Source organism: Onychostruthus taczanowskii, unplaced genomic scaffold (assembly GCF_017590055.1).
Source record: "Onychostruthus taczanowskii isolate IOZ18803 unplaced genomic scaffold, ASM1759005v1 scaffold14, whole genome shotgun sequence".
NCBI classification, from domain to species: Eukaryota; Metazoa; Chordata; class Aves; order Passeriformes; family Passeridae; genus Onychostruthus; species Onychostruthus taczanowskii.
The window spans coordinates 11,229,794-11,254,841 of NW_024498573.1; the positions used below are offsets into that span (position 1 = coordinate 11,229,794).

At 38.8% G+C, this 25,048-nt stretch overlaps 1 protein-coding gene across 1 annotated transcript in view; it reads right to left on the bottom strand.

Moving 5' to 3' along the window:
• Nucleotides 1–19,657, bottom strand: part of ATP10B (ATPase phospholipid transporting 10B (putative)) — a 62,782-nt gene extending 43,125 nt beyond the window's left edge. The window contains exons 1-4 of the mRNA XM_041397887.1: nucleotides 19,383–19,657; nucleotides 17,858–18,052; nucleotides 5,240–5,444; nucleotides 1,137–1,222 (exon numbers count right to left, since the gene is read on the bottom strand). Coding sequence (XP_041253821.1) covers nucleotides 1,137–1,222; nucleotides 5,240–5,444; nucleotides 17,858–18,052; nucleotides 19,383–19,657 — 761 coding nt within the window. The remainder of the gene's footprint in view (nucleotides 1–1,136; nucleotides 1,223–5,239; nucleotides 5,445–17,857; nucleotides 18,053–19,382) is intronic.
• Nucleotides 19,658–25,048: the final 5,391 nt, after the last annotated feature.

The window sequence follows — 25,048 nt, forward strand, 5'->3', positions numbered from 1 at the left end:
TCTATAGTCTCAGTGCTCTCTGCTAATTGGAGGGATTGCTTCAATTCAGATTATACCCAGTGCTCCCTGGAGCCAACAGCCACAGCCAGCAATCAATACAAACTCGACCTCTTTTTCCCTTGTAAGGTATTGCAGCAGAAGAGAAAAGGCATTGCTATCAGAGGCACCATTCTTACAGGGCACAGCCCCAAAAGCAGATTAGGTATGGTCAGTGCTAATGGGAGATAATCCCTGCTTTACTCTGTCAGAGCCCCAGCCATTGCAGCTCCTCCAGGTACAGCACTCTCACTGCTTCTTGCAGAGCCATTAAATTCTGGTTTAGCTACTGGTAAACTTAGCAAAGCTGGGGCATGGATGAGGATGCTGGCACATTCACGCAGTTCAATTTTCTGCATAACAATGGGGCATTTGGTCTGGGTAGGTATTTTGGACAATTCTCTCTGCTGTGGTGTGTGAATAAGAATGGACTGATGACTGCTCTGAAGAGAGCCTTGGGAAAGGCTGCTCTGTGTTGGAGGGTAAGAGAATTTTAAGACATGAGCCATGACATAGAAATTTGCCTTATAATTCATAAATGGGGCTAAATCTGCTGAATTTGCTGTTATGCCTGTGCCAAAATTATTTAACGAAGAAAGACAAAAAAGAAACCTACCCTACCTTTTTATACTAGTCCAGTGCAATAGCAGTTTGCATGCATGTTTGCTTTTTCTACCTTTCTAATAAGAAGAAACTGGATTGTTTATTAGAACTTGGACACCTTTCCCTGTAGCTGTAAAAGTGAAGAAACCTAGAGGAATGCAGCTGGATACCTTTAAACAAGTGGAAAGATTTATCTAAAATCTAGTTTAGTCTAATCAACAGGTCAAATGTAAATAAGCTTATGTCTAAGTTTGGAAGAGAGCTGAATCTCTGTGAAAATAGTTTGCAGGAAACAACTGTAAATGTAATGCCAAGCCTTGGTTCTACCTTGCCACAAAACAGAGTCCAAGTCTACCTTTTTTATTGACTTCTGAATCTGGGAATAGATAATAGTGACAACCATCAATTTCCTCAAAATATGTTCCTTCCATCCAATTCCTCCAAGAGGAATATCAAAGCATAGGTTCAAAATGTATTTATGGATAACAAGTACTTACATATAACCTTTGAATTTATTGAGATCGTTGTTTGGCATTTCACAGATGATGGTGTTTTGGAAAAATTCTGGTTCAAACACTGTATCCTACAAGAGAAAACACACTGAGAATGAGTGTCAAATCCAATAAGTATTTGAAAAGTTAAACAATAAGAGAAGCTTAATTTAGACCACCACGGCTGGAGCACTTGGCCTAGAAAGAGAGACAAAGACATTTTAACTCATTCAGCCTGAAGAAAATCTTCTGAAGGGTTGAGTATTTCCTTCTGTTAGAATAACAACTGGTTAAATTAAGTGAAGAAAATGCTGTGTATTAAACAAGATATCACAGATGCCAATTAGTGGAAACACTTAATTTTAAGTGAATATAACAAAGATAGTAGATTTAGATTAAATATTAGGAAGAAATTCTTCCCTGTGAAGGTGGAGAGGCCCTGGCACAGGTTTCCCAGGGCTGTGGCTGTCCCATCTCTGGGAGTATTTGAGGCCAGGTTGGATGGGGCTCTCAGCAACCTGGGATAGTGGAAGGTGTCCCTGCCCATGGTGGGGGTTAGAACAAAATGAAATTTAAGGTTCCTTCCAGCCCAAACCATTCTGGGATTCTATGGTCCTGTGAAATATTCAGATTACTTATAAAAGAAAAACAGTGGTCAACCTAGAACAAGCTCAAATGAAAATAATTTCAGGATTTAACAAGATTTTTGATTATGTATATCCATGATGGTATAATCATAAAGAGAACACACATTTGAATGAATGTATCATAATCAAAGAAAACTAAAAGCAAGACAAAGAGCATAAAACCCCCACCACCCAAACATAAAATGAAGAACAAATCCAGAAAAGGGAAGGCAGTAGAATAAACCCACACTGCTGGGAGAGACAAAATGAGACAAAGCTTTTCAGGCTAAGTGCTCACTCAGTTTGGAGTTAACTGAGGCACAGGATTTTACTTGAGTTCCCCAGTGTTCAGGGGAACAGCCTGGGGTTTGGACTGCATGAAGCAGTCCAGAAAGCAGACAGAGTGAGAGGTACTTGGCTGCCACAAGTGGTGACTTAGTCTTAACTGAAAAATACACAGAACTTTGATATTTGATTAAGAAAATGTAATAAAAATGAGATGTGAGAAATGTGAAAGATAATAATTATTGCTGTGCCACAGCATTTTGAAAGAACTGAAGCTCACTTAATACAAAATCCTCCATTGGGAAAGCTGGAAATCAAATCTGCTACTGGGTCTCCCTACCTTTTTCTAAAGCAAGCATTGTGCTTTAATTTTTACATTATTTTCTCTCTGATTCTTTTTTTCATAAATGATACATATATTCCTTTTTTTAACTATATACATATATATAAGTACAAAAAAGTAGAGAATATGATAAAAAATTGTTGGAGGAAATATAAAAACTTCAGGAATTTAAGGGCATTTTGCATACCTTCTGACCCATCTGGCTGAGTATTTTTAGAATGTCTGTTAAGAGATTTTCACCTGTGCTGAATCTTGTTCAACTCTGAAAACTCAACAGGAAAATCAGTTCATATTCTGTTTTGCTAGAAGTATTTGTACAACAGGAGAACAGGAAGATACAAAAGTCACCTGGCATTTTCATTGCTAAAAAAGAAAACTATTAGGCTTCTAGATAGAAAGGGGTCCAGAAGAATGTTTCTTGTCTCAAATTTTTTCTCTTTTGATGACAAGAATTTTATGTTTGATAATTCAAATTAGAAAATGTCATAAAAGGAAAAAATTATAATCCTTTCTCTCAGTCTTTTACACAGAGTTGTATTCAATATTCCTAAGCATATCAGAGAATCACAGAATGGTAAGGGCTTTGGAAGGGACCTTAAAGATCATCCCGTGGGCAGGGACACCTTCCACTAGACCAGGTTGATTCAGAGCCCAATTTAACCTAGCCTTGGACACTTCCGGGGATGGGAAATGCAAAAAATTCTCTGGACAACCTGTTCCAGGGCTTCACCCCCTCAAGAGGAAGAATTTCTTCCTAATATCTCATCTAAACCTACTTGCTGTCAGTTTGAAGCCATTCCCCCTTGTCCTGCCCCTCCATGCTCTTCTAAGTAGTCTCTCTCCACATTTCTTGCATCCTAAACTGAAGAACTAACCCCAGTTAGTTCTAACCCAACTGAAGAACTAACTAATATGTATTTATTTCCTCCCTGCTTAAAGAGTCACTTTATAGGCAGAATTACATCCGAGGGGTTTTACGCAGTTCATAAATCACAGGACTAAGCAAAGCTCAAAGAACAAGGAAGAAGTTGGCACACTAAAACCTGCAGTGTGATACTACTGGGGTTTTCATGCAGCACACTGTTTACACAGACACACCACAAGAGCAGGGTGATACAGGAAGTTTGTCAGCTCTGACCTTCCTGAGCACTGGCTGCCACCATGGCCAGAATTGCATCCCACTCTGTTAATATAACAGGAGATCTTAAGTATAGACATTCCTAGGCATACAGCTTATCTCAGTAACAACTCAAAGTAATAGTCTTTCTCCACCTTTCTTGCATCCTAAACTGAAGAACTAACCCCAGTTAGTTCTAACCCAACTGAAGAACTAACTAATATGTATTTATTTCCTCCCTGCTTAAAGAGTCACTTTATAGGCAGAATTACATCCGAGGGGTTTTACGCAGTTCATAAATCACAGGACTAAGCAAAGCTCAAAGAACAAGGAAGAAGTTGGCACACTAAAACCTGCAGTGTGATACTACTGGGGTTTTCATGCAGCACACTGTTTACACAGACACACCACAAGAGCAGGGTGATACAGGAAGTTTGTCAGCTCTGACCTTCCTGAGCACTGGCTGCCACCATGGCCAGAATTGCATCCCACTCTGTTAATATAACAGGAGATCTTAAGTATAGACATTCCTAGGCATACAGCTTATCTCAGTAACAACTCAAAGTCTAGGCAAAATCACCATGAATATCACCTGGGGCATAATTTGGCATGGGGCTATTTTGTGATATAATGGAAGACTTCCACACATTACAAACCACTGAGGCAAAAGTTTGCAGTTTATGCAATGGTAGAGCACCCTGTTCTCCTCTAAAAGGAAAAACAGAAAACCTAACATGTGAATTAGAACTACATGACAAAAATGCAACATTTAAAAAATGTTAAGTAACCAGATTACTGTTTTTCTGCTAAATCTTTACATATTAAAATTTCCAGTGTGTCTCAGGAACAAAACCTCTCCCTAATTGTCACTGGAAGGCACTGGAAAAGGCCTGTGCTATGCCACAATATGAGAAAGGCCTTAATTGTCTTTGAAAAGTGATTTCCTTTTGAACAACAAGCAAATAACACAAGTACAGCACCTGATCTCAACTGGCCATGGAAATGTACTTTTATTTAATGTCTGGTTGCTCAATGGCAGCTGTGTCCCAAACACCAGTAACCTCAAAAGATCTTCCTAGTGGTACTGGTACTAATTGCTAAATAAATTAATGTAATTCCTAGAATTATCTGTGAAGTTTATTTCCTGTCTGCTGGAGTGATTCCAATGGAACAAAGTTTTCCTCTGCATGTGCTACCACTCCTTAAACTTGTTCTGGGTTATTTGAAAAACTGCCCTGCTATGTGTTTAAAGATACTTGAAAATGTAACAACTCTCCCTAAGTCATATTTTCTAGTTTACTTCAGGTTTATCCAATACCAGCCACGTGAACATAGCACTAAAGTAAAGGAAAAAGGTAAAAAGGAAACCATACTGCCTATGAAAAAGAAGTGGTGATTTTAAGAATTCAAACTGAATTAGAAACTGATTTCAAACATTTAACTTTAAAAAAAATAAATTTACCTTGAGTTCCTGTTAAACTGCCAGCCCAGAGTGCCTTAGAGCAGCTCCCAGCTGAGCTCTCACACCTCCATCTGCCCATGCAGTGAGTGTGGTGTGTCATGACAAGGGAGACACAGAGTCCATAAGGAAACCCACGGATGCTGCATCAGGGGACCATGAGCTTTCTTCCAGTTGCCATGCAGAAATAAATCCCTCGTGGCAGTGGCTTTGCTGTGGCACAGTGGCCACAGCTGGGGACAAATGTGCCCGTTTGTGGGCTGCATTTCCCAGACTGACCTGGCTGCTGAAGCCCATCACGACACGGCGCTGCTTGAGGTTGGTCTCCCCGTCGAGGTTGGCGGTTTCCAGGTGGCAGATCCCGTTCTGGTCAGAGGAGTAGAGCAGCAGGATGTCTGCTGGGACGATCTCGTTACACTGCAGCTGCACAAAGTCCCCCACTCTGACATCCTTCCAGCACTTCTCCACGTAAGCATGTTCCTCCCTGTTGCATTAAAAGCGTGTCGTGGGTGGTGAGTGACATTAGGCAGGCAGGAACTGCTGGGTTGTGGGGCTTCAAAAAGACAAAATAGGGCATGGGGGCACACTGACCTTTTCTTACAGGACACAGCACAGAAGCCAGAAATTAATGATTCAGATACTTCCACAGCACCACTTCACCATATGTCACATTCAAACTAAATCTTTACATGGAATAAAGCATTTACAGCAGTTCTCTTCCATTCTAGCACTAGTCCTATAATCTGCACAAAGTTTGGCAGGCAGTTCAGACCTACAGAGGTATTTCTGAGTATCTTATTGAAGAAATTCAGATTATTGTTTTTGACTGTGACTGTTTCCTAGACACTTTCCAACAACAGCATATAGCTCCTGAAAGAAGCAAACTGATACCTCAGCCACACTTGCTTCAGGTCTTTCCAGTTTGTAACTCTCAAGAGGTAGTTACAAATTTTTAGTTTAGTGCAGAGAAACGACTTCAAAAGGTGGAAGAGCTGACAAATGGTCCCTTAGCATTAAGCAAAAAAACCAAAAAAACAAAAAAACCAAAAAAAAACCAACCAGAGTCCAAATTTAATAGAAAAGTTAAGTAAGAAACAAAGAGCTTATAAATTAACAAAAAATTAAAAAAAAAAAGAGCCTATGGGGTTCAAGGAAAAGAAATGACTATTTCATCAACAAACTAAGTTCAGCAAATAGCAGACTTTTTTTTGACATTGCATTTTTAGTAATTAATCCTTCAACTGCTCTTAACCATCCAAACAGACAATAAGCTTTAAAATTAGTTAGTGGGAAAAAAATGCACTGCAACAATGGCTTGTTAGCCATATTTTGTTCTAACTCCTTGAGAGGAAATTATTTTTTCAGGATGAATAACTGAATCATCTTATGCCTTGCTCTGTGAGAGGGAAAATGCTCATGATACTTTACCAGATAGACAATTAAAGCCCTTTTGTCATGGCTCAGAGTCTTTTCTGGATAAGTTTTTAATCATCCTCATCTACTGGATGGAGAATACTATCTTTCATTGAAGTGTTTGTAACATGAGAAGGGGAGCAGTGATGGGAGAGATAAAGTGTTTTGCTCCAGTTCAAAGCACACATCCAAGCACTGCCTCACTGCCAGGCCAAGGGCTATTTCCTGATAACCCACTTTCCTGGCTTGCTGCAGAGCAGAGCCAGCCACAACGCTGCCAGGCAAACCCTCACACTTGGCTTGTGCCCTTATCCACAAAACAACAACAAGCAGTTACCTGCGCAGGTTATGCAAGAAGTTAAATTCTGTCCATTTCCCAGTGGTACTGACTTTCATTAAAAAACAGAACCCCCCAACCTGATCATTTGAATCCCTTTACTGCTGCTTATGAAGCACTTACTAAATGATGGGGTTGTAGCAATATTTTTTCATCTAACATTAATTTTTCTTTCTTGAATTTTTCATTCTTCTTATTTTGTCCGATTCTGCTTACCTGCATGTCCTTTTTCTTTTGCTCAACAACAGACATAAAAGACCATAGAGAAGAACAGAGGTTTGTTGTAAGTTAATTAGATGCTGCTATACGTTTTAAAAAAATCTAGTTAAATTTCTATTTGCAAAGTATTTTAGCAAGTGTATGCTGAGTATTTAATCCTCTACAAAGCAGATACTAAGTTAATATAACAAATCAACTATGTAAGTACTAATCCTTTCCATGCCAAACACCTTCTTCTGAAGGTCTGAATAGGACTTTTTTAATTTGTTTGTTTAAAACATGAAAGAAAGAGTACAAGATCAGTTTAGAGGAAGTAGATGTCTTATCTTGCCATCCTAGACATTTGAATGCCATTTATAGTTTGCATACAATGTTTGCTGTGGCTTCTCCATGGTAATCCTACCTCTCTGTGCGTCAACTCTTGCACAATTCAGAAGTTTACAGAGCATATTTCTGATTTTGTCCACTCATAAAATGCTATAGAAGGGCCTTGTCTAGCTGGCTGCTTTCTACATCAGCTGAAAGAAACCAGATTAGCCCAAATAATCCACAGAAATAATGGATTTGTAATTTTTTTCCAATAGCTCCCTATGAAACCTACATTACAAGTAAAGCTTCAGGGTTCTACCCAGTCACTAATTACAGAGGAGACAGTGAGTCAGAAAAGCCAAATGACCTCTTTCAGATCAGAGGAAAAGCCTTACTAGGCACAGGGACTACAGTTCAGGGATTGCTAGAATCCCAAACCTGCATTCGGGTGAACTGTCACTCTATCCCAACGATTATTCAAAGAATACACATTTTCTGCTCCTGAAGAAAACTCTGAACCTGTAAGATTAAAATTTTGATTATAAGATGAATAATTTAAAATATTAAAAATAGTACAAAGCTTTTCTACAACTTTGTAGGGAATTGCCAGTGGATGAAAGGAAGAAAATTACTTCATGATGAAACTGGTGCACCCCACGGCAGCACTGTCCTAGTTGTCTAACAAGATTTTTCAGATGAAGCAGTTTCCTTTCAGCAATCCCTGTAACTGGGAACACTGCCCATTTTCTGTTCAGTTAACAGCACAAGCTCTGGTTGCTAAATATACAGAGGAGCTTAATAAATCCAAGATGCTCTGACAACAAATATACAAACACACAAAAAGGGCAAATGTATTGAGCCAATAAAATAAAAATCACCAGATGTGGGGATTTTCGATAGGTGGGAATCTGGAAACTTGATTCTTACAGCATGTGGTGTCAGGGCTGTGGCACACTGAAGACAAGTTGTAAGAAGAAAATTCCTCAGTCCCTGCTCTCTTTTACCTGGCAATTTATCAAAAGCACATTCAAAAATGTGCCCTTGCTCATAGGTATCACAGTGATGCCCATCAGAGGATACTGCCAATGAAAAGAGGCCTTGAACAGTCAAAATGATGTCTGCCAGAACTGTTATTGAACTCATCAAATCTGAACAGAAGGTCTGAACTAAACAGATTTTATGAAGGCATTTCTGGGAAAAAAAGGACCATAAAAAAGTCCTGCTGCAGTTGGAGATCATGGGGGAACTTGAATAAAATATTGACTTTGTGTCAACAATTTGATTTCACTTTCTTGGATTCAATAAAGATAAACTTCAAACAAAAACAGGACCAAAATTCCTGGTGGATGGAGGGAAATAAAAATTATTTTTCTGCTATACATAAAAGATTAAATAAAAGTAACTTTTCACATGCACTCCACCACATGTGTGTCTCCTAGATTGTCTTAGACAAAGATCTTCAGAAATCTTTGTCATCTAGAAACATTTTATCAAACAATTAATCCAGTGAATCTTATTCCCTAGAATTACTGCAAGCTCCATCTCAGGATCCTTTGCAGTTCAAAATAAAGATATTGTTTGTTCTGTACTATACCTGCCCCCCCAAATTGTCACCAGGTCATGGCACATAGAAAAATGTATCAGTGTTGTCAATAGAGAAACCTACATATTTCTATTTTGTTGTGTGTAAGTTTGCTAGAATGCTATATTTGAAAATGGCCTCCTTCAAGCAGCACCTATTTTATGAAAAACACCAATATCCTGAGATCCTGGTTCTGCATGGGCAACAGGTTGAATCACACAGCTGCTTATCCTTCACAGTCTATTTTTGCAGATAAAAATCTTGCACAATTTTATGCTAACAAAGATTATATCAGCTTTTATATGCAAACTCCTCACAAAATATTTTCAAAGATCTCTTCATGTCCATGACCTCACCATTAGGAGCTACTTCCACAAAACAAAAAAACTGGCAACAAAGGAGCAGATTTAGGACTCAAGGAAGGCACTAGGTCAGACAGCAACTGATTCTGGAAACTGTCCATAGGTCAGAGTACAGCACAATTCGCTGATGATGTTCCTGTGCTGCAGATGCTGCCTGGGCATGGGAAGGTGCCAGGGTGTGTGGGTGGGTTTGTCACTGCTCCTGCCACCACCCCATCCCATCCCATCCCATCCCATCCCATCCCATCCCATCCCATCCCATCCCATCAGCATCAATGATGTAATTTGGCAGTGCCCAGTCCTGTACCCAGCCCCAGCCCTTCCCCACAGCACCAAACTCTCAGGATTTGAACACTATGTTAAGACTGCAAAAGCACCTTTTAAAAACAACTAGATTGGAATATTTCTGAAGTCTAATAAAGTGCATGCACTTGTATCATACTGGCATTACAAATTCCTCAATGCTAGTAACAAATCCTATTTCCTCATGTGCTTAAACTGCCTATAGCAGCATAACAAGTAACTTTCTCAATGATACAAGCCCATTGAAGCTTACATAAACTTTAAGTAAGTAGCAGAATTTTATAAATGTATTATTTGTTCATATAGATGGTTTTGGATTTATTTTAACTCACCTTTGAGGAAATAAAATAAAACAGATGTAATCAGCATGTTGCTTAGACTTTACTAGATTAATTTTGTAAACTGTAGATTTTTGTATTCAGGAGTTTTTAAAATTTTTTTACTGTCTTGAACCAAATACTTTTGTTACAATTCTTCCTGGCACCAGCGGGAAGGAACAGATAATTTCAAGGTGATTCAATTGATGTCTCCTAATCATTAGCATTAGTTTCTATGGGCTCTCATTAACTTGCAAAATTTCTGGAAAGCACAGCCTACATCAGCTTTTTTGGTAGTCATATCCTTATATGACCATGTAGCTCATGAGGTCACATGGTAGAAACCTGCCACTCTCCAGGTTTTAATGGTATTTTAAAAGTTCAGACAGTTAGGTTGAATCTTAGTGCCACAAGGCCATGATTTTGCAGGTCTCTGAGCCAAAGCCAGAGATTCTTATTTATTTGGTCTTAATGTTTAGTCATTACCTGCTGCTAAGCCATTGCACCTTTTCTGTGAAGCAGCTTTAATTGTCTTGGCAGGTAATAGATCTTGAAGAAAGCTCTGATCAAGCAATACATGAAGCAGTGGTAGCTTTAGTAATGTATTTTATGGATTTTCTTCCACAGGGACCCAGGATCCTCCCTGCAGCAATGCACCCTGACTGACAACAATTGCAGCTCACTGCTCTTCCACTTTCAAGTGCTGCTGCCTGGACCAGCTGAGAGCTGGTTTGCATTTAGTCAGTTCAGCTTGTCCCATAATTCCTCACAACACAATCATCATATCCCACATAAAATGTTTTATTTTCCTCCTGATTTTGGCAGCACTGGTTTCAAGCAGTGTCATGGTGACACAACACACCAGAGTTGTGTTGGTTAAGGACATTTTCTCAGCTCTCTGCAAGGCTGAAGAATGCCTCAAGCCGAAGGCGCTGTTTGTGCCTTCAGTCAAACTCACTGCTAATTCAGGTATCCACAGCTAAACTAGGTACAACATTTCCACAGTACATGAAGAGCAGACAAAAATTAGAGGGATGGCAGAGCAGGGGATGCCCATTGCCAGAGAACAACACTCATGTTCAACATTAGGCAGGGGAGGTGGTAACTTGCAACTAATCCCAGTGCATGCTTTGTGGCTGTCACAGGAATTCATCTATCGGAGGTCTTCAGCATCCAGCTGATGAGACTCCTACACTGTTCAAGGAAGGTACCACTGGAGCCTTGATATTGCTATGCCCAAGAAAACAGACTGCAATGTTGCCTGTGGTGAGGTTTTGAACGGGACACAGGTTGTAGCCCTTTTTTTTGTGTATAAAATGAACCCACTAAAGCCTCCAGCAGGCTTCTAGTCTTTAAAATTATGATTTGTCAGAAAACAAAAATAAAAAAAAAACAGAAAGAAAAGGTTCTTTAACAAGTGAAAACTCAGTGCTGCTGACCAACACTTTAAATTAAGTGTTGGCAAGAAATCTTTCAGCTCACTGTGCCCTTGTCAGAATGGGATTTTCCTCTCATCCTGCTTTCCACTTTACAAACTTTCAGGTTCACCTTGGGTTGAATGAGTTGCATATGATATTTCTGAGTCCAGAGAAAAATTGTTTTTCTTTAAACTCTGAGTTTTGACAGAAGGTCAGTTCCTGTTTTCCAGCATGTTCCTATCCCTTTTCTCCAGATTCCCCATACCTCTGTTGGTCACTGCATCCCTGGCACTATCACAGAGAGGGGGAGGGAGCACCCACAGGAGGAACAATCCTCTGTTCAGAAATCCAGCTGAACAGAGCAGGTGAAGGAGGTTCAAACAGAAGGGCAGCCTTTGCTGCCCAGCTTCCCATAAAGTATGTATGGTCACCTGAAGGCAAGCAAATCTCCTTTGCTGTCAGAGAAAATTGCAGCACAGAATCACAATACTTGAATTGACTGAAAAATTTTAATTCTCTTTCAAAACAGTGGGACCAGATTAAGCCACTTTCAGTTTTTCAGCTGTTGGCAGTTCTGATTTCATGCACCACAGTTAAGAGCACTTTGTTTTTTCCTTCTTTCTATACCTCTGCTCCAGGGCTAACCCAGAGTTAGTGCTGACACAAAAATCTTTAAATGTTCTAAAAACTTACCCTAAGTAGACAAAGAGTCAGAGTGAAGGCCAGCCTAAACTTTTTGTGCCACAGGCATCAGTGGGCTTAGAGAGGAGGAAGAGATGGATGCTTGTAGGAAGTACCTGAAAATGACAGGGTCTGAAAGCATTACAGAGGAACTTTCTATGGAAAGAGTAATCAGGCTACCTCATTTAGGATGCCTGTTGGCTTACCTACTTCTCCAAAAGGGCCACAGGATGATTAATGGCACATGAACAAGGTTTCTCTGAGTCACTGTCTCAGATATCTGAATTAGGTTCTTACAATTAAGAAATATGAATAGCTTAAATCATGTTAATGTTTTTGTGGCTGCTGCTATGCCATACTGAACTGTGCATAGCCCTTGCATTTGTATCTTAGTGTCTACTAAAACACTGAGGAAAAAATAGGTTTAATCTTTCAAAAATGTGAAATTGATGCAAAAACCTGTCTGAATGCTATGGAGTACTTAAAGAACTTGATATTACCCTTGGGGTATATCACAGCCAACCTATATAATAATTTCATATCAATTAGTTCCTTGAACATTATACAACTTCAAGGGAATTGAATATATATAATAGCTTTTAGCAACTATTGCTTGACATTCACTTTCAGGTTTGTGTACCACATTCAGTGCTGGCCCCTGTTAGTAAGTTAATGGCAAACTGAAGAAAGTTTAGAGAAAAATAACCATGGGAGGTTTGGAGGGACTGACTGACTAGAAAGATGAAAAGAGTAATCTGTGCCAGTCTTGACCAAAATGTCTCTGGGTGTTGCATATAGGTACAGCCTTATAAATAAGAGCCTTGTTACTCTTGTAAAACCATGGCTCAGGCCTGCTACTTGGGCTAAGTAGAAAAGGACTGTGGGAAAGAGACTCAGCTGAGTTAGGGGTAGGAAAACAAATTATATAACCATGGTGTGTTCACATCGTGGTGTATGGTGGTTGGTTGAATTATGTTTGTTATGCTTTAAAACTATGTAACTGATAATGGGCTAACTGCTTAAAAAGGCCTGGTTTTTGCAATACAGCAGCTCTCCTTTGCACCTGCCTGGGGACCCTGTGTCACTACAGAGCCTCACCCACATCTGGGTTAAGCAAAGCAAACGTGATAAAAATCACACATATTTGAAGATTATAATTAACTTTTATGGATGGAGTCTAACTAATTAGGGTTCCATGAAATCAGGTGACTTGAGAAATTTAAATGCAATTAAAGAGGGATAATAAAGTATAGCATCATAGAAAATGCTTTGGCATTTTGTAGTAATGGAAGTCCACGTTGCTTGGAAAATTTTAAAGTAGACAAAGTACATTTTAAAGAACACCATGAGAAACCAGGCATTTAAACATAGGTCTGTACCATCTGCAATTCAATTTTTTGTTCTCTCCTTTTGGTGTGTGATTTATTCCAATAGCACAGCAGATTGTCTACAGAGGATAATCAAAAAGTTTTTGTTCCAAAAGTACAAACTCCTCAATCAAACATCTGGGTTATTGCATCTCCCCAGGACACTTTAATGCCTATTAATTGTTTCTCATTTTTTCAATTGTACATTCTTTAAATACACTACTGGAAGTGTCTTTTCTTTCATTTGACCAGCAGACTACAGTTCCCATTTCAGCTGATCTCTGTGAAAAGAAAATTAGAATAAATATGTTTACATGCCAGCCTATTTAATTTTAATTTTCCTTGCTCTCTGTTGAAAGAGGGCAATTTACTGCCCTGGTCTTCAAGAAAGCTTTGGAGAACATTCAGTATCTAGAAAAGTTTGGTTTGCCTTTGTATTTCTTTTGGAACAGGTGCCAGAGTCTTTATTAAAATCAGAAATAAAGACAACATACACTCCAAGATTACCTCTTAAAATCGAAGTAATATTTAATCTAGGATGGAAGATCAGTTGTTCTATTAGAAATAACTTTTTGCTGCCACAAGATTAACAAAATTTGCAGTGTCCCAAAAAGACTTTCACCTATGTTAAAACAATTACCTATTTTCATGATTCATATGGAAGAAAATTAGAAGACATTGTGCCCTTCCATGACTTTGCAGCTAGCAAGAAGAACAAGAAATATCAGCTTCCAAAAGCACCAGAGAAGCCTGATTGAAATTATTCATAATATAATAAGCTGTAGTGACTGATCTGATGGCAATTGTTATTACACACAATTTTTTCAGACAGGATGAATGCTGCAGTCTGAAGCCTTCACATTTTCCTTTCCCTTACACCACCTTTTTGGGCCATAAAACTTTGGTGAAAGACAAGATCCTAGACAAGACTGATTCATAGATCAAAATCTTTTTTATGGGATGGAATAACCAATTTTAAGGCAGCCCTGTCTTATGTTTCTGTATAACAATCTTGAATCTGGATTGGAATATATGTCGTAATTCCATGTTGGATATTTTTCCCTTATACAAAACAAGTTCTACTGTATTCCCTACTTCATGTTCTCATGGTAAAAGGCTTTCAGATCTAGCCTGGCATGGTTTCTGTGTGTAAAGAGGAAATAAATAAGATCCCTCTGCAGATTTATTCATGAGCACTTACTACTGCCCCACTTATTCTGTCCTGTACTGGTTTTAACAAGTATTAACAAACAATCCATTGCCTCATAGGCAAACGCAACACTGGAAAAGCTAGAACATTCAACCAGATTGAAATTTCAAAGATAGACAGAAAAGGCACTTTGCCACCCTACCCAAAGAGCTACAACTACTGACATTCTTCACCACAGAAGAGATCTTAAATCCACAATATTTAAAAACCTGTGAAATGCCAGCTTTTTATTAAGAAGTTGGCAAGGAGAGGAGTGCAGGTTTTTTTAAATGACAAATCATATGTGGGCCTAAGTTTAGCCCCTAAACAAGCAAACCTATTGCTTTCCTGTTTAACCAGCAGGACATAAAAATAAAAATCTGACAAACACCTTCAGGAAGAACAAAGAGAAATGACAGCCCCATGTGATAAAAGCCAGAGTTCTGCAAGATATTGCTCGTGAAAGCACATGTAATGTAAAGCACTGTTGATTATTTTGGGGGATGACAGGCACATTCACGGAGATGGAAAATTTTGCACTTCTGACTCCCAGATGTGATATTTTATCTGGGAGAAGTAATTTGCTACTTTGCTGAGAGAACAGTTTTGATACAATAAAACATAATTTCCAATCTTCTGACTGTCCTAAAAGCAAGAAGTCATGAAGCACTTTGAAGAAGTGAGCACAGACACGTGTAGTTAATTCATTTAGAGGTGACTAAACAGAGGCATAAATTACTATCCTTCATTTCTAGACTGTGTTTTTACAGGTTCATTTTACATACTACCTAAGAAAAAAAATAACTGAAAGCTAGTTAATAACATAGAGTATAAAATAAAATGTAGTTCAAAGGGCCAGGTTTTGAAGTGATTTCTTGGCATCTAAGAATGTAAACAAGTCCTGTGACAGATCTATTTCTGTGCTACCTTAGGTTGGTAGAATTAAACCCTCTTGAAGATATCTTAGAAATTCAGCTGCCTGTAGCTCTTTAAGCACCTGTTTTCAGGGCACTGCATGTCTAAGAGTCTGATAGACACACCAATACAATGAAACTCAACTCCCAGTACAACAATACTTAAAAAAAAATAATAATATTTTCCTGTATGAGAACAAATACCAGTCATACACAGTGGCCATGACTTTTCCCTATTTCATCTAATGACTGTGATTTTTCAGCAGTTATTTATTAATTTTTTTTTAAACAAAAAGCTTCACCAGTGATCAAAGATCTTGACCCAATGTTTTTGGTAATGGAAGCCATACAAAGCTTACCTGCTGTAAATGTAGCATCCCATATAATTGATTTCTTTGTCTAATTTGTACCGCCGGAAGTCCTCCCAAGCATCTTTAATGGCTGTGATGGCCATTATAACACAAATTGGGATCACAGACACCTCTGGTTGGAAGGCATTCACCACTGGCACAAAATTCAGCAGTGCAATGAACACAAAATAAATGTTGGCAAAGCGGTGTAACTGCTCATAGATATTTTTAGGGAGGAAAGTTAAGATGGTATATTTTGTGGTCTTAATTTCATTGGAGTCATAGTATCTGTTTGGATTTTCCTTCCTCTTCTTGCTTTCAAAGGGCAAATTGGAGATGATCGCACGTTTATTTTCATTTTTCTTCTTTCTTTTTCTTACTTTTCCTCTCTTCTCCAGATCCTCATTTTGGATTTCCATGTCTGGAGCACCACACTGGCAGCAGGTTTCCTTGAAAAAATGTTTTTTCCATGTCATTGTAGAGAAGCAACCTGGAGCAATTTTCCTTGGCATCTTGTTTTTCTTTCAAAAAGTAGCTTCAAGTTGAAAACCAATGAAGTCAGAAGAGTTCAGTAGCCCAAACGAACTCCGAAATGGTGGAGAGAAGAGTTGAGATGTCTGAATCCCAGGGCTGCCTCCTCCACTCCAAGCTCCACGTAGCCAGGGCCAGGGATCATCCTGACTCAGCTGCACCAGGCCCTAGATCCTGCTGGGGCAGCTGCACCTCACGTCTGCCAAAAGCATCCTGAATGTTTTGTTCTTCCTGCCAGCAGATGCCTGGAGGCCCTGTTCAGACCATTTCCCTTCTCTGCTCTTATGAAGTGTCTCTGCTTTAACACAGAGCAGTGGCAAAGCTGAGAACACACACACGATTCTCACAGGTCACCCCAGGAGTTTCAGAATCACTTTATAACCCTGGGAGTTGCCAGGAAGCTCAAAGGTAATGGGCAGAGCTCCGCGTCCCAGATGTCAACAAAGGATTGCTACGAGCCTCAGTACAGAGAGCATTTCTCTTTTATTTCCTCTATCTATTGTTTGTTTTCATGACCATAAGATCGATTATTATTAAACAAACAACCAACCCCCATTCCCCCAAGCTAAGGGAATCATACAAAACCTATGATTTTGTAGCCAGAGGAATCAGACATGGACAGAAGCAAGTGAAATGCAATGTACCTGGATTGGCCCTCAGCCTGATCCTTCTCCCCAACAGACCCCAAACCTTCCTCTCTCACCTAAGCACCTTTGATCCTTCTTCCTCTGACACATAAATACGTCAGCACAGATGAGGGCTCATTTCCAGAAGAGCTAATGACATGTATGTAAACCATAGCAATTTTTTTCTCTGTGGCTTGGGCTTAAGGGCAGATGAAAAAAGGAAAGCACACAAATATTGAAACTTATTTTAAATGAAAACTCCTGTTTGCTTCATGATGTAGTGAGAGGGTAAGCAGTCTCAAGTTAGTACTTGGACAAGAAACTCTGATGAAATCAAAATGTTGCAACAAGAATTGCAGTGAAATTATTTCTTCCTTCTGAGTCAGTCCTGAGCAAACAGCTTCCCCCAGGTGTTGCACCAGCTCCAAAGCCAAGATGGCTTGTATTGATCTCTCTGCTTACTGGAAGTCCTAAAACTTTTTCATTTCCTGATTATTATATGATTTTCCATCCTGATTTTTCATTTCCTGATTATTACTATGTGATTCACCTTGAATGTAGTTGATCATTAATTAAAACTATTACTAGTTTTAGTGTGAGACCTCTGAAAGACGTTGCTCTAGTTTTCTGTGCAGCCCTAGTTTTGTGTTCCAGACTTGAGTAAGTTCCATATGTCCTCCAGATCCTTCTTCTATCGGGAGAGGATGTTGTGCATGTTGACAAGCTGCTTGGAAATCTTGGAATGAAAACCCGTATATACCAGCACACAATGTTGTGATATGAAACAAAGCCTCAGTGATACTGAGATGATTTAAGTGAGATAAATAAGGTATTTTTAAAGGTAGAAAAAGTATTTTGTAATGGTTCTTCCAAACTTACAGTATTCTGAAAGGTCAGTGAGGGAGTTACTGTAAAATCAGATGTGCAGTTTATATCACAACAGAAGCAAGGAAACAAATAATTGATTTGGTTTACTTACTTGTCATATACCCTGGTTTTAGTGAAGTTTATTGTCTTATCATACTGGTATTTTCTGTAGTCTTCAATAGCATCCTTAATCATGCTGGCGAGCAGCACCACAACCAGAGGCAGCATCGTAATCTCCCTGTGGAAGACTTCCACTTGTGGGAACCAGTTCAGAACCACCAGAAAGAAAAAGTAAAGATTACCCAGCCTGAAAAGGTATAAAATAAATGAAAAGTCAGAAATTAGAATGTATCCTTTCCTTAATGAACAACCCCCATTCTGTGTCAAAGGAACATTAATGATTTCAATCCTCTACCCTCTTTTTCCTTTCACCAGAACAAATTAATCAGCTGCTTAACCAAGATGCAAATTTTTTCTTCAGAAGAGCCTGTGAATAGTATGAAGTAATTTTCATATTATTATAGCTAGCTCCAGTTTCTCACATGCTGGGAATAATATTTGTCTCTGGGATATCCAAGGTCTTTAATGGCCCCTCAGCAATTCAGTCTTGAAAATAAGCACAATATTAAACAAAAGACAAACAAAACTTTAAAAACTAACCAATGAATTGATAGAAATGTTTCCATCAGGGATCTGTGAAAGATTCTGCAAATGGCAAGCCAAGTTAGGAATGGGCCAATCTAGTATACAGAACAAAAATGTCAAAGCTAGAGATGGGTATACAACTTTCATTTCTCTTTATTGTGATGATTGTTCCCTGAGCATCTTTTTGACTTGATTCATTATGCTGGGGGGGGTGTTACATAATTTTAAACTAAGATTTGGAAAAAAACCTGACCTTGCACATACATATTTCTACATCTGTAGACAGTCACTTTGTGACATTAAAAATATATCAAAATTGAGCAGAATTTCATAAGTGTCTCAACATATCCAATGAATTCCTTTTGTGCTCTAAAAACCAGAGGTTTATGCAACACAAAACCAGAAGGATTTTTAAATAAAAACTTGATTTTTTTTTTTTTTTACAAAGAGAACTGTTGCAGCATTCAATTAAAAAAGCTGGTCACAGCAGTGGTTAAGCACTTGCTTGGTTTAATCCACCATTTCAGTGCCAACTGAGAGCCATTTTGTTACAAATTATCATCACGTAAGTTTTAGTATGGTTGCAACTACAAAAGCAGCCCTTCTCCAGCATGCCTGAATATCACAGTTTCAGAGAGAGTTCTTAAATCTCAAGGATCATTGATTGCATTGTTGCAGCTGAGATGGCCACGATACACAGAATATCACCACACAATTTCAGAAAGCTTCAGCCCATACAGAGTACCATCACATCACTTAGATGTATCTGCCTTTCCTGTCCTTCAGCCCAGCCTTTTACCCCTCCTGCTCACGCCCTGCCCCTGTGTGCCCTCTGCTCCCTTTGGTAGTTGCTCAGTGCCCCTGGGCACTCCATGGCTCATTGCTGTCAGTGCTGCTCACCTGCTGCTCACAGCTGTGCCATGGGGATGGGGCTGGGCCAGCCCTGTCCCAATCACACAAACTGTGTGCCTACATTGAATGAATTTTTTTACCTGTGAAACTGTCTCAGAAGATTTTGGGGCAAAAAAGTGAACCACGTGGACTTTGTGGTCTGTATCCTGTTTCTAGAATAAAATGTAGAAGATTGTTTCCACTCTTCCCACTGTCTCCCATTGTCAGGCAGCACAATCCTCCACGTGTTTAGACTGAGTTTTGGTTTGGCTCTGACAGAAAGCAGCAGTGGTGTTGATTCTGAGGGAGCCTGGGAGGGACTGCGAGCTCCCCGTCGCTGCCAGCGGTACCGAGCCGAGTCCACAGACAAAGCCATTTGCAGAGGGAGGGCAGGCTGAAAGAGAAAAGCAGGACAAGTGCTGAAATCCAATTCCACCCTGGTAGAAAACTCCCTTCATGGTTTGCAAGCAGAGGTTTAACACAAAGACAATTCTCCTGCTCAGTGCAGTGCATGTTCTTTGATCTTAGAACTTCTGCAGAGAATAAAAGACACAACAAAATCTTCAATATGAGAAAATCTATTTCTATCTCTGGAGATGAAAAAATATCTAAAATCTATTTTCTGTGTCTTAGAACAGCAAATTGACAGAGATAAAACCAATTTAACAGTGGTGAACATCGACTTTTCCATCATGAATCCTGTATCCTATTTTTCAAATTATAAAGTGCCACCAAATCTATTCAGACATTTTTCTTAAAATGTCTGACTTTCTTACAATACTTTTCCTGTTCATTCTTACAGCAAGACTGGTTCAGGTTTTGAATCTTAATAGCTCAGATAATAAAGAGCTGCAGCATCAGCTTAATCACATTTACACACAGGTAACAGTTTTCCAAAGTCTTCAAAGAAATCTGATTTGAAAGGAAAATCCCAGCCAGCACTAAAACAATGGATGTTTTATGAGTTGGAGAGATAAAGGAATTAAATCTACCAATGCTAATCCTATTATCATTGAAAATTTGTCTCCTGGTTTGCTCCACATTCACAGCTGCAGGTGTGATGCAGCGTGCCAGATGCACAGCTCCAGCCACACAAGAGTAGCTCAATCTGAACACAGCAAAATCTCACTCAAACAGCGTGAGTTTGAGAACTGGAAGCTGCCATGCAATGACAAGGCACTAAATGGGGAAAAGCAAACCAAAAATAAAAGGTACTGGCCTTGTGCAGCTTCAAGGTTCCACTGAAAAAAACATGTGAACTGAATCCACCTAATTTATACTGGGGGAAATACAGAGTATGTGACTTTCTTTAGAAAAAAACCCAAACCCTTAATCATATTAAAAAATATGTGCATGTTTGAGTTTTGGAAGAAAACTCCTCTGCCAGTGTGCAAATGAATAAATATTTAACTAAAATCAAAGTTATATTCAATATATACTAACTTAGAATCATGTCCTTACAGTGTAATCTTTAAACTGTGATGCTGAAGGATTTTATAATGAAAAGTCAGAAATTCCATTGTTGGTGGTTCCCAAAAAATACACAATGAGTACTCAGGGAAAACATTGTAGGGAAATGATAGATTTTATATTTTCTAGGTTAAAGGCTGGACACCTGGAAAATTCTGCCACCTTGTTCTTGTTCTGAGCAATTAACTCCCCAGCTGATTTCAGCTTAAATTAAGGTCTGAACAGTGGATGGAAAAGTGACCCAGATACATATTGTACTACATACATCTTTAACCACATTATACATATATCTATATATATATCTATATATATATATCTATATCTATCTTCCTATAAGTTGCAGGTGACAGAGTTACTCACTACCTAACAGAGCACCTCATTCTGTATCTGAGATACATCAAGGTAGTTTGAAATTCCTTAGAATTTATAAATGAAACAAACAATAATTTCAAGCATATCGCAAAAAATAAAAGCAGACAAGATTAATTAAGGCAGCTTTACACATAATAGAACCATGTCTTCCACAACTTCCCTTGGGAAACTCTTTCTAAAGCTTCACAAATCACAATTAGGCAAGCCTGCTTGACATTCAAGAGAGGGTCTCTCTGCTCTCCATCTTAACAAATTTCTTGCTGTACAATGAATTAATGAAATGACTTAGTTTCATTCAGTTTGGAATTCAGCCCTCCTCCCAATTGTCTTTGAAAGGCAGTAGTCAGACAGTGCAATATCCATGAAGAGAGGCCAATTGCTGCCATCAGGCAACTGAAGGTGTTGCAGGAAATGTAGAGATTCCTCATAAACCACACAGAACTAAGCAAGTGTTCTGTGGGGGAATTACACAACTGCACTCATAATCAAAGCAGCAAGATAATGGTTTTCCTGACCTGTGAACTTCAGTGCTGAGAGTGAAAAAATAGCAGAAACTTCTGTAAAATGACAATTTTCTATAATTCAGACAACGTCTTAAAAGAATATTCCAACTTGCTGGAAGTTTGATGTGTTGTGCCATCTTTTGTACTGCAGGAAATCTACAAAACATATTGCACTCCTTTGGCAATATATTTAATGTGTCTGTCCCAACTCTTTTTGAAAAAGCATCTTAAAATCCATTTTCTGCAATTCTAGCATATTCTACACACTTATTTGTTTTATATTTTCACAGAGATAGCACTAAAAGAACCCATGTAGTGTGGATTTTTTCAACATACTTTTACAAAAGTAGCTGGCTTGCTTTCATCTGGTTAGTGAAGCTTCAGCACCACAATTCATATCCTGAAACACCAAGGTGATGCAGACTTTTCCAACATCATCTTGTTTGGGATTTACCACCTATTCCACTTCACATAGTGATTACAACAGGTGCTTTTTCCAGTGCTGGCACATTTAGAGCTATTGCAGCATTGCTTGAGCTGCCCTTTGTCAGCCACTTCTGAAATACTGCCTTCAAAAGGAACCAGGAAGCTCATGCTTGATTTCTGACTGGGATTTTGAGACTTTCCATGGGAATATCAGAAACAGCAGGCAGGGCTGCAGAAAGTTGCATTGTGCTGTCACCCTGTCCCTGTGCAACAGGATGAGAAATGTATGGACAAGCCATGGCTGAGTGCAGCTCAGCACTGCCAGACTTGGAGAAGGGGGAACAAAAAGAAGTCATCTATGTTCTTCAAATGTGAACCTATGTTCACAAAAGCTAATAAGTAGGAGGCAGCCACTTCTGGTGAGCCATGCAGAGGAATATCCATGACAATTCCCCCTCTATTGCTATATAATCATACAGCATAAGCTTTTAGTGTCTCATTGTTCAGTCTAGAAAACCTAAAAACCTTTTTTAGGTTTTTTGAAAACCTAAAAAGTTTCAATTTCAAAAATGATTTACCCTCTTTTGTAAAGTTTCAGTCAATTAATGCTGTTATCATCATTCCCTAATTGAAAACCTAAAAAGTTTCAATTTCAAAAATGATTTACCCTCTTTCTTTCTATTCTATTCTATTCTATTACTGATGGATGCTCTTTGGGCAGTTTTCAATAGGGCAGACACAGTTTTCCCATCTGTAACTCCTACATGGTTTTCTAGGAGCAAACTGTGCAACCTAGCCTAGGACATACCCCCTCCCCCCTTGTGTAGATGCCCCTCAAAATTTCTAAACCCCCCAGAGATATAATCATTATATACAATTATAGCTGAACATTACCTCTTTTGTTCTTCCTTTTAGAAAAAGCACTCCTCCCCAGTTTTTTGTCAGTCTTTGTGTTTCGATTGGAGATACTACAGTCTCAAGAGATGGGCAAAAATCTAAAATGTATCTAGGTATCTCAATTCCTGAACTTCTGCAGTTGTAATGAACCAGACCATCAACACAGAAGTGATTAAACTACTATCTATTTATAGCAAAGGTGACTTCCCATACAGAAATATGCCAGCTAGACACTCAGTTACACTAAGATGTGAGATGATAATTGTGTAAGATGGTGTCAGTGCAGGAGGGTAGATGCAGTACTCACATTATTTCACAAGCTGCATCAAAATGTCTGAAATATGAAGCAGTAACAAAAGTGTGAAAACCTTTGCACCTCTCCCAAAAAGCTGTGGAAGAAAGGGTGTCCCAGAAAGTTTCCAAGATTTCTGACATTTGATGGAAGAATGAAGTGAATGATATGCTGTAAATTAAAATGGTATCATTCACAATGTCATCAGGCAGCTATTGAAAAAAGATAATTTCTTTGCAACAAAAGGAGCACTGCCATACTCTTTCTGTAGATTCTGGAGTGCCATTTGGTAACTTGTGTCATCAGCCAGTTCAGAGGAACAGTGTGAGGAAACAATTTGTCATTTGCATGTGGATTAAAATATCCATCTTCTATTAACTAAAAGAGTGCATCGTGCTATTCCTGGAAGGGGCACTTTTTCCCTAATAGTTTTGTAATGGTATTCTGAAAAAGTTCCTGTATGTGAAAAGCTATTGACAAGCCTGTCTCCTAAGGGGGATTTTGCATATCACAACAGTAATCTATTCACTGCAATAAGCAGCTGTTAATTCTACCTTATAAAAACCAAGGCCACCATTCATGTTTTGAAAGCCTCTTTTATTTTCTTCTTCCTGTATTTAATCAATGAATGAAATGTTCATCATTGGTAAGATTGTGCTACTTTTCTGTCCTAAACATCTGTGAAGTCACTGTGCTCGTGATTTAGCCTGCACTGTGATAAACTTTCACAGATAGCCCGTGCTTGTATTTATCATATAATGCATCCAGGGCACATGAACACATTTGAAAAAAAGAGAGAAACAGGGTAATTATTTATTCCTTTGGTTGGAAGAGCTGAAAGGCACACTGGGTTGGCAGAGACAAAGGAAGTCACCATGGCAAGTTGTTTCCAAGTGTGGATTATAACATGTACAGATGGATCTGCATGTCACAGTATATATATATACCATATACTTACCTGTCTCAAGCCTTCCCAGCCAGGCCATTGTTTATTTTAAAATTATTTTATATATGTCATATGATAATGGGAAGCTGTAAGCATTTTTATGCAACTTGTGAACTTTTTAAGAACTTAACAAGAAAGAAACCAGTAGGAAGATAGCAATGTACACCTAGCATGCAGTAGACACAATTTGGCATTTTTATCTCCAAATACTTTATCTTCTAGTTGTGAGTACTGCAATTCTAAGTCAGCAAAATATATCTGGGAAATGCTTCCCTTTATTGGAAAAGGGATGCTGCAACAGATCTCTGATGGTGTTTTCCTTTTGCTCCTGTGTCAACACTGAAAAGAGCCCTTCTCAATTTTTCATAGCTAGCCTATATAATTAGTATTCTCCCTGTGACTGCTTCATCTCATCCAATACTAGAGAAAAACTCCCTCTTATATGACAGAAACAGACTGCATTAGAGAGCTATGCTCACGCTATTAGCAAGGAAGGACAGGTTGTGACATATAATTTACAAGCATTTTTTCAAATGCCATCTCTCTTTTGAAGACTCTTGTATAGAAAAAAGGTATTGTTAACTGTAGGAGAAAGCTCACAAGAAAGTCAGCAATAAGAAAACAATTTTCTCTCTTTTGAGGTTGCCTCATTTCTTCCAAATAACAGGCTCAGCTGCAGATCTCTGCATCCCAGACTTAAAAGGCTGGAGAAAGGAGTCCTGTCTCTCCTGCATATGCAAAACAAGTTTTACACAATCATGCCTTGTGCTGTTTATTAAAGGGATCCACATATTTCCAAATGAAAAACAACCCTGCTCACAGGCATATGCAAAAACAAATTCAGAAGGTAGAGATACAAAA